The 18,383-nt window shown below is 40.9% G+C and overlaps 2 protein-coding genes across 4 annotated transcripts in view; one reads left to right on the top strand and one right to left on the bottom strand.

The window, feature by feature from the left end:
* The window catches only part of zgc:175214 (uncharacterized protein LOC557610 homolog), an 8,282-nt gene extending 2,799 nt beyond the window's left edge, over positions 1–5,483 (top strand). Inside the window, exons 4-7 of the mRNA XM_044346210.1 lie at positions 1,894–1,936; positions 2,431–2,472; positions 3,202–3,284; positions 4,580–5,483. Of these exons, the coding sequence (XP_044202145.1) occupies positions 1,894–1,936; positions 2,431–2,472; positions 3,202–3,284; positions 4,580–4,700 (289 nt within the window). The 3' untranslated portion in view covers positions 4,701–5,483. The remainder of the gene's footprint in view (positions 1–1,893; positions 1,937–2,430; positions 2,473–3,201; positions 3,285–4,579) is intronic.
* On the bottom strand, positions 5,474–18,383 carry pdcd11 (programmed cell death 11). Of its 3 annotated transcripts, none has more exons than XM_044346197.1 (36): positions 18,280–18,383; positions 17,659–17,781; positions 16,864–17,007; positions 16,576–16,740; positions 16,252–16,413; positions 16,025–16,145; positions 15,654–15,829; positions 15,378–15,485; positions 14,939–15,151; positions 14,714–14,838; positions 14,557–14,617; positions 14,298–14,444; positions 13,894–14,145; positions 13,681–13,803; positions 13,395–13,589; positions 13,052–13,222; positions 12,758–12,971; positions 12,458–12,607; positions 11,723–11,835; positions 10,899–11,398; positions 10,682–10,744; positions 10,322–10,418; positions 10,045–10,134; positions 9,835–9,937; positions 9,527–9,704; positions 9,301–9,357; positions 9,080–9,202; positions 8,826–8,948; positions 8,382–8,547; positions 8,113–8,253; positions 7,852–7,998; positions 7,418–7,668; positions 7,067–7,235; positions 6,741–6,894; positions 6,254–6,419; positions 5,474–6,084 (listed from the first exon to the last, which is right to left on the bottom strand). In XM_044346197.1, exons 2-36 carry the CDS (start codon positions 17,758–17,760, stop codon positions 5,913–5,915), a joined length of 5,442 nt encoding a protein of 1,813 aa, XP_044202132.1. In that variant the 5' UTR covers positions 17,761–17,781; positions 18,280–18,383; the 3' UTR covers positions 5,474–5,912. The 3 variants fall into 3 exon arrangements, with proteins under 3 accessions (XP_044202132.1, XP_044202134.1, XP_044202133.1); XM_044346199.1 differs by having other exon boundaries at positions 7,852–7,995; XM_044346198.1 differs by having other exon boundaries at positions 18,315–18,383.

Below are 18,383 nucleotides of genomic sequence, written 5' to 3'. Positions count from 1 at the left end.
CTGTGAAATAAATCAAGAGTTGTTTTCAGTGAAAAGGTTCTAAAAACTGTACTGTACTAAACTGCAGAGAGGCAAAGTTAGCGACTAGCTGGTAAACATAGTGGTGCACTTAGCAGCTAGAGAGCCAGATATTTACCTGAGGAGTTGGTGGAGAACAAAACAGAGATAAGGTAGAGTAAATAGCAGACTTACATACATTCAAGTGGCCAGAAAAACAACTCCAAAAAAATGCTAATGTTGCTCTGTATTCACTAGATGTGTAAATAGGCAAGTGTTTGCAAACATGTTCACCATATCAACTTTATAAGGTGATAGGTCAGTGTTGTTAAGAGCTTGGTGTGCTGCCCTCAAGTAGCCCAAATTACAAATTAGCTACATGGGCTGCTTTTACAATGACTTTCTTCTTTGGGTTTTGACAATGCTAGCTGTGTGTCAAGATGGGTAATATTCAGTCCTCTTTTCTCCCCATTCTGTCCTTAGACCAGTTTTATTCACTATCTATATAAATAGGATTACCTCTTCATTGTACAATTGTAACTTCCATCTATATACAGATGGCACAGTCTGCCACTCAAAATCCACAGCTATCATTTAACCTCCTTCAAAAACAACTTCATAATTTGAAACTGGTTCTGAACTGTCTGAAGACAAAATTGATGCTGTTTTCCGATGCAAGAAATATTGACTATGGTAGTTTTGAAATTTGTTCTTTTAATAACACCATGATAGAGAGAGCGCAGTACTATAAATATCTAGGCATTTGGGTCAATGAAAAACTTAAAAGTCCATATTGACATGTTGTTATCAAAGCTGAGATTGAAATCGGGCTTTCTTTTTAGAAATAAATCTTGTTTCCTTTATTTATGAGAAAAAGAATTGTTGTAGCAGTTTTCCTCTCTTTATTGAACTACGAGGATGTTATTTATGGGCTAGCGGCCAGTTCCACTCTCAGATCTTTATATGCAGTATATCACTCCACATTCAGATTCATCACTGGAGATGTGGGACACACCCTTGTGTACTATATCAAAAAACTGGTCTGCCTGCTCTATTAGTCAGGAGGGATCAGCATTTGTTTTTATTTATTTATAAAGCTATTTTATATTTATTTATTTTGTACCTTCTCACAGACATGACTCACTCTGCAAATACCAAAAATTCAAACAGTTAAGAAGAGCTGCTTTCTGTTACTGTGCCCCACAAACTTGGGATATACTTCAAAAAAACTTCAAGTTGACCTCATTAATACCATTGAGTCAATTCCAAGGTTTAATTGCTAATTGTACTGATTGTAACTGTCACTGCTTTCATTTTTTAAAAATTGTTCTTATTATTATTGTTTTATTTATTTATTTGTGTCATTGTCAATTCCTATACTTCTACTTTTTAGCATTGTTAATTTTATCTTGTTTTTAATTGATACAGCCATGTATTCTTCTTTTATTGGTATTTAATTTTAGTTGTGTCTGCATTTATTAGCTATATGTCTGCACCTCGCCACTATTGCCTCTAAGGTTTAAAATAAATAAAATGATGAAGATGATGATACACAATGATATCATTATCATTAAAAAATATATAATTAATTATAATTGTAATAATACATTTAAAACATGTTTTTTCTGTAAATCTACACTGGTGACAGTTGGGTTTGGTGATATGATGATATATACTGTAAAATTATATAAATTTCTCTATCATCAGAGATTGAGGCATACTGTTTATGCTGTGGTGTCTATCACTTGGGGCATTAATGCAAATTAATGAACAATACTGCTTTGTGGCAATTCTGGAAATATATGTGACTGATAATGCATGAATAAGATGCATGACCTAAGTTTCAGTTGTGATATTTCTACCGTACAGATGTTGTTATGTCTCTGTCTCTTTCAGGTTGAAACAACAAGGAACGAGGGAGCAGTTCAGCTACAATGAGGTATGTCACTGCAGTGTCTCACTGTGGTTGAACATGTAACACCAGCTTCTGAGGGAAGTTATAAATACTACTACAGCATTTCACACTGTTATCATTAACTGTGAAACCTAACACTACCCTTTATAAATGACCTTGACTACATCCATGTGTTAATCCAGCTGCAGTGTTAACAGGCCTGATGTATTGTGCAGGTAGCAGGGTGTGACACACTGTGGTGTGGTAGGTGTAGTGACAGCTGGGGACTATGTATTCAGCCTCGGGGAAGGTTGAACTCCAGCTGCAACTGCCTATCATCTGAATTCAGGATTTGATCATTTTTTATTAACTACACAACAAACAAATGAGTGCACATCACTCTTATGAATATTTTTAAGTCAGTATCATCAGGACATTGAACCCATCTGAAGTGTTTGTTTTACACAATAATAATAGTGCTGACACATTATTCACATGACACAATGCTTCTCTCCTTCTTCTCTCTTTTCCTACTGTAGGTGGTGCTGAAGGGAGCCAGCAAGAAACTGAGCCTCCTAGGAGTAAGTCACACTTTCTACAAAACCTTTTACATGTCACTTGTGCCAAACATATATATGTTAGAAACTGCAGCTGCACAAATTTCATGTTATCAACACCATTTACATGCCATCTCATGATAGATATATCATAATAGATATTCATGAGCTGGGAGGGTTTGGATGAGGAGCGGTCGATTAGTTAACTCAATTTCTCTTCTCAGATGTGATTAGCATGCTGCACACACAGTGGAGGTAGCCTGAAAATATCTTGTATCTCAAATGCAGCCAGTAAAAGAAAAATAGTCCGAGTGCCTGCTTGGCTCTCCACTTGCAGCAGAATTTAGGACTCCAAGAATAACTGCACTCATTCAAAATGCATTATAAAAAGATCTCTTCTCGGTCTCTTGTGATTCCTATAAAGATTGCTTTTCTAAGTTATTTCCATTTTCCAAGGCAGTGGTGGTGGTTAAGGGCCATTTCAATATCCAATCTATGTTTTTGCGCCAAGGAGATTACAATGTTCTTGTTATTTGAAAACATAATTAAGATAAAAGCACTGCTTTAAAACACTGAGCTTATACTTGTGTTATGTTATGAAATCTAGGTAAATTAAATTAATTTACCACTCGAATGTACTAAATGCAATGTTCTTGGCTGTGGCGAGATACAGGCCTGTTGTTGAATAGAGACGGAGGAGAAAAAAATTTAATTACACACAAACTAACCTCAATGTTATTTTTGTTCTTGCAGCAAACCTGTGCGGTGTGTCTGGAAGAATTCAGGACCAGAGATGAATTGGGAGTGTGCCCATGCTCACATGCATTTCACAAGAAGTGAGTGTTATTAAACTGGAAATGATAAAGATTTAAGAGAACAGTTGGGCTTACTCGCTTTCTTGCCGAGAGTCAGATGAGAAGACTGATAATACTCCTGTGTTTGTTCAATATGAAGCTAATGCCAGGAGCTACTTAGCTTAGCTTAGCACAACGGGGGAAAGTCTATGCTTGTTGCCTGGCAACCTAACATGAGGACAAGACTTCATGAAGTCACTGCTCCAATCAATAAATAATCCAGCACATAACCACTGTAAAATCACAAAACCTCGGTTTTTTGTAAGTATTAAACAAACGACAAATAACGTGTTATTTAGCTGGTTTTAGAAGTAGTGATGGATGGATTTTCTTACCTTTGGAGACAGCCAGGCAAGCTGTTTCCTTATGTTTCCGGTCTTTATGCTAAACTAAACTGAGCAGCTGCTGGCACTGCAGTAGCTTCATATTTAGCTTTCAGACCTGAGTGGTTTCAATACTCATCTAACTCTCAGCAAGAAAGCGAACCGCTAGGGCTGGGTATCTTAAAAAATACCAATACCAGTACCCTTAAAGTTATACCGATACCAACAGATCAATTTACTTCATTCAATACCTTTTTTTCCTACTTCATTAGATACCCATCATATGAATGGAAACATTCAGTTGCGTAAAATACCACCATTCCTCCCCATCCAAATGATTTTTACACGAATACATTTTGAAAGTGTTCACATTATTGAAACGTTCACCAAATAACTGTACAATGAAGTATTATCACCACAGACTGTGTTGTTGTTGTTGTTGTTGTGGTATAGTGGGCCAATCACACGTCGTATTAAATCGAAGAACGCCTGCTGTGGTTGGCTGCGAGCAAATAGTCATTTTTTTCTAGATCTGGTGACAAAAAAGAAAGAATTCAGATTTCGTTTGACTGGAGAAGTTTCGATGCTTCTTGGTACTGGGTTATTTCAGCTGATACCTTAAAAAGGTATCAAGTACCGATGCCCAGCCCTAATAAATGTGTTTCCCAAAAATGTCAAACTATTCTTGACTAAACTGCCATAAAATTAGGGATAACTTCCTTTTTATTAGTGCTGCATTAAGTACTAACACATGCATCAGGGTGTTAGTGTGCTGATTCTGTTTTATTATTTATAATTTATAGCCTTTGCTGGGTTAACTAAGCAAGCATAGAGTTAAAATATTAACAGCATTACAGGAAAAAGATCAGATCTAAAATGCTCCCGGTAAACCAGACTCTGTTGTCATGAATCAATATTGTTTTAGGCTGACAGTTGCTGTCTTTGTCTTGTCAGGTGCCTGCTTAAGTGGCTGGAGATCCGCAGCGTGTGCCCAATGTGTAACAAACCCATCCTCCGGCTCCACACAGACGCCCCCCAGGGTGCAGAGGGTCCAATGGACCCTGAGGAGGTGTGAGGAAGCTGGGAAAGAGGAAACCGGACTCTCCTTAAAGAAAACATACACATTAAATACACTAGGGATGATGGACAGCGGTCATCTTAAAGACATCTCACAGGAAATGTTGATAATGATCCCCAAGTGGCCGCCTTGCTGCTGACCTTTGAGCAATATGCCTTGGTGGGAATTGGATAATGACAGCACCAAAATGATTTGGTCAGATCAGACAGACAGGGAGAGGGGTGGATGAATAGGATCTTTTCATAAAAAAATAAAAAAATCATCCTAGTTCTACTTCCATATTGCACTGTTCACCAAAAACATGACAGGAAAAAGGAGCCACCTTAGAGAGCAGGATATCATTGCCACTGTCACTGGACGACTAATGCAGCACTGCCAGAGACAAATAACACTACAGGCATTCAGCAGGACATCAGAATACAGGATCAGTATGGATACCTCTAATATCTCAGGGGTGTTACCAATACAGCCAGCACAAACCATGTCAGTCACCCTATAACCCTGTGCCACACATGCATCTTCAATACTGCCAATGTAGGTGAAATGCTCTAGCGATCAGAGGTCGCCACAACCTCTGGCTGAAACTAAGACCAGCGGGATTACAACCATAACGACTTAAGTAGACAATATTGTTACAGATTGTGTCCCAGGACCTTTCCTTTTAAAAAGAGACTGATAGCAAACTAGTCTTGCCTGTATGTATTGTATGTAAACGTGTCCCTATATATTGTTATTTTGTATTTGTTGCTTTTAAATAAAACGTCACGTAATGTATTGTAAGGGTGGTGGATTTATTGACCAATCAGAGTAGTAGAAATGCTCCCACAAATGTGTTAAGGAACCTTTTTATAAATCCATTCAAAAAAGCAGTAATCTAAACATTCAATACTCTCATAGCTCAGACTCACTCACATACAAAATTGATTAAAATTGTAAGTTGATGAAGTTTTAAATATTAGTTTCAAACATTTATAGGTGATTGCAACCCCCTTTGTGAAGGTTTGTTGTGTTCTGCGACATTACAGCATCAAACCCTGATATTCGGGTTCAAAAGTCTCCAGTCCATGACAATAAAAAAAAGTTGATAATTTTGAGCAGGAATCTGTATGAACATCTGCAGCCATAAACTTGTTTCCAACGGTACATAGAGCAGACCCACTGCAGTCCACGCATATACAGAATATGTGAACAGTTGTGTGTATTTGGTCTTTAGTTGGCAGCCTCGGTGCCTTTGGCCTCCACAAACTCCATGGCCTTCTCTTTGACTGTCTGGATGCTCTGTGGGGTGCCATGCTTCTTCTCATACTCCAGGTAGCGCTTGAAGAAGAACTTGATCTTCTTTACAGAAACACTGAGGTGAATCACACGATCAAAGAGCGCCCTGCAGAAGAAAGAGGCCCACAACATTTTTACATCATATAAGCCATTGAATACTTAATATGGGATTTATGAACAGAAAGGCTACAAGGAATGGAATAAAATGTGATAAATTTGAAAAGTGGAGTCAGAATGCAAAAAAAAAAAAAAGTGGCAAAAGCGCTCGCCCTTACCTGACGTCCTTCTGTGATCTGTGTTTGACCATGAGGTCAATGAAGACGGACCAGAGGTCTGTGCGTTTTGGGTAGCTTGTCAGGACTTTGTCAAACATGGTGCGACCTTTCTCTGCATCGCCGTAACGGAACTCCAGCTGGGCGAACTTTGCGATCACATCCACACCTGAGACGGAGGATGACAATGCATAAAGGTTAAAACCTGCAGTGATACACAGCTGGGACAGGGAAACAGAATCTGAATGGTTACACACGCTGTGCACTGACATAACTGCACTCACTCACATCTAATAAATGAAGCATAAAATTACCATCCGCTGACACTAAACTGTGTAAAATATTGTAATGCTTTGAGTGCAGGTACTTTTCACCACTTGTACCTCTAGGGATTTTCCAAAAATGTTTTCATGCATGTACAGGTAGATATACACATATACATCTAACTTTCGTGAGGTTACATCTTCACTGTTTAGACGGGCCATCTTACTTTCTTTGGAGGGCAGACTCTTCAGCGCCCTCTGCAGGAGAGCACTAGCAGAGTCACTCTCACCCTGCTGGAGCAGGAAGGTGCCATAGCTCAGCCACACCGCCTTATTCTGACGGAAACGCTTCACCATCGTCTTATACAGGCCCTCAGCGTCCTGGATACAAACACAAGACAGAGCACACAACACAGAAAGAGACACATGCAGACATTAGTGGCTACAGAAAAAAATATTTGAGCATCAGCTTCAGAAAACAGACTGGATGTAAAAACCGAGCTCTCATCTCTGCTCAGGTGAATATAATGTGAAACCGCTCAACAGGTAATACCTTGGTCTTGTCAGACTTGGCGTAGATGTCAGCCAGCTGCTGGTAGACGGGCATGGGCTCACAGAACTGCAACGCCCGCTCAAACACCTTCTTGAGACTCTCCTCTGTGCCGTACATGTTCTCCAGGTTCAGCAGGGCCACCCACACATTCAGCTTCTCCTGCTCCTCTCTGAACCAGAACAGAGTGGCGTTTTATAAACAATACAACCATCTGTCATTAAAGTTTGTCTACATTTTTGTTTATCTTCCTGCTGACTTTTGGTCATCTCTCTTGAAAATAAATTTATGATCTTAATAAGACTATCCCTGATGAATAACAAAAAAAAAAAAGGAAATTTATAATCCAGTCACCTGAAGGAGATTGTTTTAAGCGCCCTCTCAGCCACGGCACGGGCCTGCTCGATCTGGGTGGCCTGCAGATGGTGAGCCATGTACTGGAGCCAAAGGAGCGAGCTGTTGGGCGAAGCCAGGAGCAGACGCTCGAAGGCAGCAGTGTCCTGGGGCCTCAGGTTGGGGTCCATCAGCTCAGTCTCCCGCTGCACCAGGGCCTTCTCCGCTGCCTTTTTCTCCTGCTCCAGCTCGTGTCGAGACTTTTTCTGGGGCTGGCGGAGCACAAGTAAAGATGATGAGTGGTGAAATAAATGGCAGAAAATGGTCAGATGTAGCAGAAGAAACAAAGAAAATACAAAGACTTAGATGATATTTGAGCTGCACACAGAGAACAATGACAGAACTTAGTATTCCCTAAATAATTCTAACATTATACACGCTCCTTGTTGCCTCACCTTGCTGCTTCCCTCTTGGTCCTCTCCATCACTGGAGTCTGGATCCTTCGCTGCAGCAGCAGGCTTCAGGGAGTTCAGTGCCATGTCCCAGGAGAAACCTGCTGCCACCTGCAGTCTGGATGGACCTGCTGAGCTTGCTGTCACCTGCTGAGAGAAAGCAGCAGAATATTTATTATTCAGGTTCTGCATAATAATATCACTGTACCAAATATATGTAGATTTGTAGGAATGGAAAATTAAAGCAGCAGTGAATTTGCTCACTTTTACAGGATCAGGTTTGGGTTCTTCTTCATCCTCCTTATCTTCCTCTTCCCTGAAGTACACCTCCACTCCACTGTCATTGTCCTCAGTCTTTGTTTTCTTCTTCTTCTTTTTCTTTGGGACTGGGGACTCTGCTTGTTTCTGGCAAATGAACAATAAACCACAATACATATATATACATGCATTTGAAATTTTAATGGGAAACAGGAAAGAAAGTTTGGTGCGAAGGAAAATCCAAAGTCGAAAGAAGATAAAGGCGGTTTTGTTACCTGCTCACTCTCGGACAGTGTGCGCTTTTTCTTTTTGGAGTCGTGTTTCTTCTTCTCCTCTCCGATCAGACGCAATGGCAGACCGAGAGATTCTGGGAGGATGTCTGGCTTCCCGGTGTCCGCAGGGAGCAGGGAGAGGTTGACCAACGCCTCTTTTTTGTCGATACTGAGGACAAGAATAGACAGAGCTGCAGACTAAAAATGGCAACAAAAAAAAAAAAAAAATGACATGACAAAATTGATTCTGGCTGTAACATAAAGCTGCACCAGGCAAAAGTTATATGAATACAAAAAAGAAAGCCACACCTACCCATTGATCCAAATCCAAAAACACTCCACTACCTTTATGTGTCTTATGCTTTTTAGCCCTGAACCATGCAATAGTTGCTCTGGACATTTATCTCATTGCCAATTAAGTCTAAAATGTTTGGGGTTTTTTTTTACCTGAGGATCTTTGTAGTGAGCAGGGTGTTTGGAGGCAGGTGCTCAGAGAGAACTTTGTGGTTGTTAACAAAGTACTGGGTGGACTGCTGAAGCTGGGCTCTTCCTGTGATGCTTGTTGACAACCTGGAACACAAACATGTGGAAGGAGGATGAATATAACACTTGATCATCCTCCTGTCATCTCTTCTGCTTTTGTTCTAAGGTTCTATTTTAGCACTAATCTCAGCACAGAGCAGGATGAATTACTGGCGTACCTGATGAAGACCCCTTGCTCTCCCACAGACTTGACGTAGCCTCTGATGATCTGGCCTGTCTTCAGTTTTTTTACAGACAAAACTTCTGGGTCCTTCACCGGCTTGGTCTGCTCTGGGTTCAACCTGGAGGAGAATAATCAATCATACAATGCAATAAGATTAATTGTTCTATAAAGCTCTGATTTGTTTTTCTGACTTTTACAAATGACATCGTCTCATACCTTGATGGACGTAGAGACAACTGCCACTTGCCGTTTTCATTTCCCAGAAGGTAACACCTGTGGTAAAAAAAAAAAAAAAAAAAAAAAACAGAGAGAGGATAAACAAGTGTATTCTGTTGGACTGTAGCTGCTGACACGCATTGAAAGCATAAGTCGGCAAAAGCGGTTCGATCAGTGAGACTGTCCTGGGCCGTCAAAGCCAGAGGCAGCTGCTGCATCTACTGACCTGAGCAGCTGATCCTTGCTGTACACCTCCAAGGGGTTTGGCTTGTAGGCGTCAGCCAGGTCAGTGACAGCAACAGCCCCCATGCCACCAAAGGGAAGCTTGACCAGGAGGCCAACTTGTGGCTGAATATTTGTCACCATCCCCAAAGTCACACCGCCTTTCTCCAGTTTATAGGCACCTGGAAAACAAAAGGAATTGATATGTATAGAGGCACAGATCACCAAAGTAGAACAGACAACAGTTTTCTTTTTAAACTGATGATGAAAAGGAGTAAACAATAAAATCAAAGCAGTCTGAGCTCCTCTTACCTGTGACTGAAAGTGCAAGGCGCTGAGGTTTGGAGGTCACTTCCACCACTTTGGCGTGGACAGCTTGGCCAAGCTTGTAGAGTTTCTCTGGGTGGCTGGCATCCTAAAAAATACATGCTTTTTAAACATTTGCTAACTGTACATTTACAGTGAAATTAAGGTTCAATTAATCTAGTCTTAACCTTAAAGTGGGAACAAGTTTAAACTTACTTTAGGGTAAGTGATCATGGCCAGAAGTTCAACTGTTCCAGTAACACAAGGATCAGTGGTGACCTCCAAACACTTCCTCTCTGGATTAAACTGTGGACAGAAATATCAACACACTGAACGACTACAGAACAGACCGACATTTCAAGCTTCTGTTCCTAAAACTTCTACTTTCTGTATTTTAAATGTGTTTTTATCCATTTTTTTCACTTTGGATCAAGAGGAAAATTTTGATGGACTTGCTAAGAAGAAATAAAGCAATATGATGTCCTCGACTTACCTTTGATACAAAGCATGTAATATCTTCTCCGACCTTATAGCTGCTCAGTTTTTCTTTCGCTGAAACTGTTTTGAAATCTACACTCTGGTCCAGTTTGCTGTGGAGAGCACAAGGAGAAACATTAAAAATATATATATCTATAATGCTAATGATCTTTTTTTAGTCTCTGTGCAATATTTTATTACAAAAAAACAAACTATGCAAACAACAATGTCTGGATAACAACTGGTTTCTCCAGATGACTTGTTTACAATCAGTAATAATTTTACTATAGCATTAAAATAATCAAGTTTTTCAGTCTATATTGATAAAGTTGTCTATTATCGTTGTGTTAAGAAATTAATTTCACCATACAATTACCTGGGTATAAGTGTGAGCTCAGGAATGGTGTATGTAAACTTGGGATGGGAAAAGGGCAAGAATCTAGAAAAAGAAAGAGTTGAGATCATTTTTAGTTCCATGAAACTACACAAAAAAAAAGACATGAAAAAGTAGGAGCTTATGTGTCAACTACAGCTGCAGCATTAGTCTGGAAAAGGCACTGTCTTGTACAATGAGACACTAGAGCCATGTTTACCTGTGACTGGTGGCCTCTCGTCCTCCGATGACCCTGGCGGTGACCACGCTGCCCACTTTAACCGAGGATGTGGGGAAGGATCCCTCACGCACCTCTGCAGGCTCCACCACCTCGGACACATGCACGCTACCGATGCTTCCGTCCTCTAGTGTGACCTGAATGCAGGTGGGCTTCACTGTCCGCACTTTACCCTGCAGGATTTCACCGAAGCAGTGACCCTTGGAGCTGGTTTGGTTTTCTGAGATTGTGCGCTGTCGTTTTGGTGCAGTGCGCTGCCATGACACTAGGGGGAGCCCTTGCAGTTCTTGACAGCTGGGTTCTATGACCTCCGTGGCCAAACACATCCCGGCCTTCAGCTTCTCTGACTCGGACAGGAATACCTCGTTCAGGTGGCTGCTAGTTTGGATCACTGTCAGCTGAGCCGTGTCATCCAGTGAGATGATGGCGAAGTCTTTGTCAATGTGCTGCACTATCGCTGTGTACTTTGACTCTTCAGTTAACTGTAAAAATACACATGAAAACACAACAGTGGATATTTACATTCACATGCGTTAGAGAACAAGTCTGGTTATATTCTGTATTTTTTTTTATCGTCAACAAATCCCCTGAAAACAACTCATTGATTATACTACCTAGTATTGATTGTGTAGCCAAAGCCACAGTTGAAAATAATCCCCAAAGGCAATATTTAATCCTGTTTGAGTTACTTTTGCTAAAAACTACAGTCCTCGGCTGTTAAAGGAAATGACTTAGCCAGCCGTTATCATTTAATGTATAAAAGTATAAAACAAGTTCGCAAACGGTATTAGGAGTTTAATACTCACAGATTTCTTTTTCACCACTAGCTTGGAAAGGATGGACACATGGACACAAGAGGACAGGATGTCAACATGGAGGATAACTGCAGTCACTTTCTGTCCTGAGGTCAAGCTAACACCTGAAAAACACGCAGTCAACAGGAAATAATCACTTACAAAATGGGATTTTCCAAAATGAAAAGTTAAATATGTTAAAGGTCAGCATACAATATGTGCCAGATAACAGAGATACACTAAATCCACTGGGGTTTTTTTTCTGCAGTCAATTTGGAGCTTTCATCAGTGCACACATTGGTTTAAATTTGGTGAAAAGCACAACTTGTGCATCTTGATTATGTCAATATGACTGAATTGGCTATCCAGTTACAGGTAAAAACAGTACAGTATAGTACATACACTGAATTTACTTAAACTGTAGTTATTAAAAAAGTACCCTGTGGAGCTTTTATGTAAACAAAGTCGACACTGTATCATCTGAAGGAGAGTAATGATACACACATCATGTAGGTGCAAGGCTATCAGAAGACAACGCCTGCACACTTATTCCAAGCCACAAAAGTCTAATGATAACAATGTTTCGACATTTGTATCATTAACACAATACTTTGGTTGATGTAGACATACCATGCCAACAGGTAGACTATCATCACCTTAATGGCAGACTAAAATAATCTGACAACTAAACCATTAATTACTACATCATTTTATAAGAATTTACTATAATTCTGGTTAAATACATACCCATGACATGGTGCTTGGTGGCCTGTATAGTAGCACCAACCAAATCATCAGACTTAAAGACAGCACCGCTGTCCTTCACAGTATCCACAGTCAGCTTCAGCTTCTGGCCAACAGTCAGAGCAGTCAGCTGCTGGCGAAGATCACTGTTATCTGAGTAATGACGGAGAGAACAAGATTTTAGAAACTAAACCCAGACTTCAAATGAAGAATTAACAAATCAAAACTTTTTTTTTTATTCAAACTGTTTATTTCTAAATCTAAATTTACTTCAGGGAGACAGAGACAAACTAACAGACATACCTCTCATAGCCAACATTTCAGTCACAGCTCTTCTCTCCTGCAGACCATTAATGAGTCTGGTCTGGGCGTCCCCCTCTGGGGTTATGACCTCTGAAATTTTCAGTGTGACCAAGAAACGCTTCTTCTCCTCATCCAGGTTGGTCACCTTAGCAATGACTGTCTGGCCCATCTGGAAGGCGATTGTTGTATCACTGAGGAACTTGTCGGTCATGGCCTGGGACACAGAGATAGAGAAAGATGTTTAGCTTTGGCTAAAGTATGAAGAAGTAGGAAAAACAGAATCTCTGTACTCACCGACTTGGGTGAGAGACCAACAAGGCCATATGGGAACTCTACAAAGACGCCGTAGGACATGATGTTCTTGATCCAGCCAATCAGCTGCATTCCAACGGTGATCTCTGAGAAATCCTTAGCAACCACTCCTTCCTCCAGTGACCATCTCACTGTAGGTTTCTTGGTGAGAGTCTTTAAAAGAGGAACAGCTAAGGAAAACAAAGACAATTCTGCTTTTCAAATTTAAGAGATGAGTGAATTTACTTTCGGAGAAATCAAAAATCAATCAAAGTAGGGTTCAGGTTAACTTTTCAGTCGGGATCATATTCACATAAAAACCACAGACTGTTTAAAGATAGGATACAATGCTCTGTTTGTTCTTGTTGAGGCAGACAAGGTTGGAGATGGTGTCTCCCTCCCGCAGGCTCTCCCACAGCAGAGGGCAGTTGGACATGTGATCCGAGAGGTGCACGGTGGGTAGTACTGCACGGATCTCTTCGGGAAGGATGGCCACCTCCAGACCGTTTAGTGTCTTTTTTAGCACCTTGGCCTCCAGCTTCTACATTACATACACAGAGCAGATATTAAGATGAGCAAGGTTCTAAGGTCGAAACTTGATATACTGGAAGTACCAGGTCTTTTTATCTTACCTTTCCCACCTCACAGTCAAACTGGGGCTTGGAAACTTCCTCCGTGTCTCCCACTGCAGCTTTAAACGACAGCACCATCTTTGCCTTGTCTGTGTCGCACTGAAGAACCTTCGCCTTTAACACCTACACCATCAACAAAAACAGCAGTCTTATAATACTTACTGAAACTTCCAACCACATCATTAAAAACATGTGATTCTCTGATCTCCTCACCTGACCAACATAAAAGACTTCTTCGGGACTAGTGATTGGCTCAGAGCTGAGCTCGCTGAGCGGCACCAGGCCCTTGACGCTGTTGTAGAAACGAACAATGCAGCCAAAGTCTTTGACACAGACGATGTAGCCGTGGGACACGCGGCCAGGACGGGCATCAGCATAGCTGAGAAACAACGGCAGGGAGCTTTCAACCAGGGCCTTCTTTCTGGTCAGGTACAGCTTCTTATTCTCCGGATCTACTGACAACACCTGAAGAAACACACACACACACACACACACACACAGGATAAAATAAAACAGACTTACGAAAGATGACAATCGAATTTGCAGGACAGTTGATGCTTCATGTGACAGATTTTTAAGTGTGACGACTTTAAAATGAAGCAGACGACTGAACTGACCCGACATTTGACCTTCATGCCCTCCATGTACTTCTTCTCTGGGTTCTTTAGGACGATGTCAGACAGGTGGGTCCGGGGCACCAGACCTTTAATGTGGCCAGACAAATGCACCACCATCCCATGATTCAGCAGGACTGACACTGTCCCCTTCGAGGAAAAGACACATGAGAAAAAAAAGACAGCATGTAACCCAAAATTTAATCTCGTCTTGTTGAATGCAAGTGATTTTTATTTTGTTACAGTTGTGACAGAGTTTTACCTCTACAACTTGACCAGCCTGAATATCATGGTATCTATAGAAAGGCTTGTTTATCACACTCCTGGAAACAAGAAATCAAGAAAAAGTTGCATTATATCAAACTGGAATGCCGAGTTCAACACTATGAGATAAGTAACATAAATGTCAAGCCACATACTTGCGCAGACTAACAAAATGAACTTGGTCGATGGCGCTGAAGTCCAGGATCCTGCAGGTGTGTTCGGGCATGGCCAGCACTTTGTTTTCATTAGCTGGCTCACTAGACTCCTTCAGGTGGTTCCTCTGTCAAGAAGGACAATAAAATGATATTAACCCAAGGCTGAGCTGGCAGAACGCCTGCAGAAAGTCTTCTTAAAATATTCAAAACATCACTGTGACTCACATGTACAAAGGCCACTGTTTTGTCAGGCAGTTCCAACATGGCTCCAGACATGTGGTGCATAGAGGTCATCTTGCAGCCTTTCACCACCTCACCGATGCGGTCGCCGCCAGCAGGAGTGGGGTCGACTCTGATCCCGGGCTGAACGAGGTAGCTGCGCAGACTCAAACCCACCAGACGGGTGGATGGCTCCACATACAGCACGCAGGCTCGTACCTGTAAAGATTGATGATAAGTTTAGGCTGTCAGGTTTATACTCTAATATCAGCATGTGGCACAAAAACATTAAGTGGTGACATGTTATACTTTAAAGGCAGTTTTAATGAGGTGCATTTCAATCGAGAACATCAACGAGAGTGACTTTGTGTTAGGAGAAATCTAGAAGTAATAGGGATGCTCTGTTGTACACGGCAAAAGGATCCCTGTGCCAGATCAGCTTTACCTCGCCTCCCTCAGTGTAGCTGGATGTCTGTTCTGGATCCATGTGGAGAAAGTCCACCTGGCCACTAAATGAGGACAGGAAGTCCAGGAACAGGCCGTGTTTGGTCACCTGTGATACAAACACGATGCGTTTCAACATTATCAAAATTAAATGCCGCTTCATTAGAGGTTATGATAGCAAGCGTACAGACACTTACGGGGGTAAGTGTCTGTCTGTAGTATTATGGTTTTAAAAAAAACAAATAAATGACATCACAAAGATAAAAGCTTTCTCTACCTTTTTGATCGTAGCTTTGACCTGAAGACCAGGCAGAAGGTTAGTGAGGTTCCAGCCCTGCTGGGATTCAGCGCAGGCCTGGGCCACGGTCGGGGGGCTGAAAGAAAGCCGGACCACACGTCCATCGTTCTTCACTTCTTCTACTTGAGCAGTCACATACTGACCCACTTTCAGCTCTGGACACATGAGAACAAAGAAATAATCACCTGAGAGATACTGACACGTCACAACAATGCATCACTTTTGTAATATGTTTGATAAGGTTTGGAAAAAGGTCCAGATGGAGCAAAACCCTGCTCAGAGATGGAGATCATTCTCCAAAACTGATTTTCTTCAGGGAATGAATAGTGATGTGATTTGCTTTGTCATACCTTCAGGATTGTTTTGTCTCTCTTTTACTGTTTTCTTGGGGAGGAAGGCTTTGGTTCCATTGATGCCGATGTCAACGATGTATCCATGATCCTCTACGCTCTCCACACATCCACTCAAGACCTGAATCAACACACAGTATCAACAATTCAATCTTTTTTTTTTCTTGATGAACGTTTTAAAATTTTAAACCAAATGTTTGGTTAACTGATGCTCGTTTTTATCTCACCATGCCAGCTTTCACAGTGCTTGAAGTGAGAGCCTTGTTGACCAGCTTTGGATTGACTGACAGCTGGATGCTGATGGAGCCTCCCTTGGCTACATCCAGCTTGGCAATCACACACCTGAACACCATGCCAGGGTAGAAGAAGTGTGGCAGAGAGTAGATCTCCTGTGAAGTAAAAAGGTACAAGATTGATGTCTTAGATATTACAAATCCTGGAATATGTGTGTGAGTAAGCCACTAGACTCCACAGATCTAATAAATAAACAGAAAACACAAAAATCTGGCTATAAAAGCCAAAGTGGCACCTTCCGCACTTCACAGGCCTACCTCTGTGTCCACCGAATCCAGCTGTTCGCTGAGCAGCTTGGTGTACGAGTCACAGATGTTCTTGATGCTGAGGAAGCCTTGCAGGCCACAAGGCAGACTGACTGTCACCTCAAAGTCTGTTACCTCCTTCACACAGCCCAGCATCAGCATACCCTCCTTCAAATTCTGGGAAGAGAGAACAAATATCGAGTCAGAATAATGAATAATGTTTTAATTCCCAGGAAAGAAATCTGCCTAACACATTTTAAAAAATTATAAATATGTGTTGGTTTTCAGCAAATCTGTTACCTTGGTATGTAGAATTTCCACACATTTGGCTGCTGCGTTGAGAGTCAGACCATCTTCTTTCTCTTTACCAGTCTTTTGCTTCTTGAGTTTCTTGCTGTCATCTTTGGCCCCCTTCCTTTTCTTAGTTTCTGCTTGTTCGTTTGACTGAGAGAGAAAATCAAACTATTGTTAACTATTGAGGGCATTTTACTGATACTATCTAGGGTGAGACTAAGTATACAGCTCATAATTGGGGCGGCAATGATTAATAGATTCATTGATCAATAGAAAATTAATCAGCAACTATTTTGATGATGCCTAATGTTTGCTGGTTTCAGATTCTCAAATGTGAGGATCTGCTGCTGCTTTTCTTTCTACTATATGACAATAAGTTCAGTATCTTCAGGTTTCAGACTGTTGGTCAGATAAAACAAGCATATTGAAGATGTCATTGTGAGCTTAGAGAAATTGTAAATGTCATGTTCCCGCTATTTTTTTAACATTTTATAGACTAAACGATTAATTGAGAAAATAATCAGCAGATTAATTGAGAATGAAAATAATCTTTAGTTGTAGCCTTATTCATAATTCAAACTTGATACAAAGTGTGTCACGGGAAATGGATTTGAAGGGAGATTGAGAACAGCTGATGAGAAAGAACAACCTCAATGTGTTGATGTGAATTAGAAGAATGCATAATCTTCTTTCTAGGGATAGTCATATAACACTACTAACTACAAACTGTACTGTGTCCAGACAAGGTTAAGTCTTAGTAGTAGTGTGGATACAGGATGAGGGAAAAGAGTTGAACTCTACCTGGAACAGGTTGTCCACTTCAGTCCGCTGACTCACTATTTTACTCTCAGTGGGCTTCTTGGTTGTCCCCCCTCGAGGGAAGTCCTCCTCCACTGATGCCATGTTTGCTGTTGTTTCAGATGTCTACCAAAACCAAAGTCACAATCAATGAACGGACATTATCTAACCTCTGAACTGCTGCTGATACAAAAAGTTAGGTTATAGATGCAGCCAAGCGCTAGTTTGTGCCTCTCATGTAACTTAATCGTAGTTTTTTTTACATCTGAGACTTCTGCTGTTTCTGTTATAATCGACTGTTACATCTCAAATATGAAAACAATGATTGCATGAGGGGCAAAAACTGAACTTGGGCTTTGTTTTCTCATGCACATCTACCTGTTAAAATCTCACAACATCTATTTGGGTCAGTTTTATTGCTGCTGTTGACTATAAGGTTAACATTGAAAACATGCATGAGATTCTGTAACGTTAGCTAACTTTAACATATTTTAGCGTTCACGCTAACCACTATATTGGTTTTGCCAGTAGACAAAGAGCCTCTTCAGAATGAAACAAACTCGATTTTTAATTAAACACAAATTAAAATATATTGTTAGTATTGATAATGGAACGTTTTCTTACATTAAAATCTCCGGCTTGTGGATCTCAAAACTCACATGTTGTTCAGCACGCCATGATCGCGACCCGGATGAAAAACTCACACGGGCGTTTCATTTTTTGTCCAA

This window comes from Thunnus albacares, chromosome 3, assembly GCF_914725855.1.
Source record: "Thunnus albacares chromosome 3, fThuAlb1.1, whole genome shotgun sequence".
In the NCBI taxonomy this organism is placed as follows: Eukaryota; Metazoa; Chordata; class Actinopteri; order Scombriformes; family Scombridae; genus Thunnus; species Thunnus albacares.
This window is presented reverse-complemented; position numbering and strand designations above follow the sequence as displayed.

Bases quoted from the DNA above. Each gene is read 5' to 3' on its own strand.
- pdcd11 (XM_044346197.1), bottom strand. From the start codon at position 17,760: ATGGCATCAGTGGAGGAGGACTTCCCTCGAGGGGGGACAACCAAGAAG. The intron at 16,414-16,575 runs GTAGGCCTGTGA...TTTACTTCACAG, and splicing joins TGGATTCGGTGGACACAGAG to GAGATCTACTCTCTGCCACA. The intron at 8,949-9,079 runs GTACGCCAGTAA...TTTGTGTTCCAG, and splicing joins GAGCAAGGGGTCTTCATCAG to GTTGTCAACAAGCATCACAG.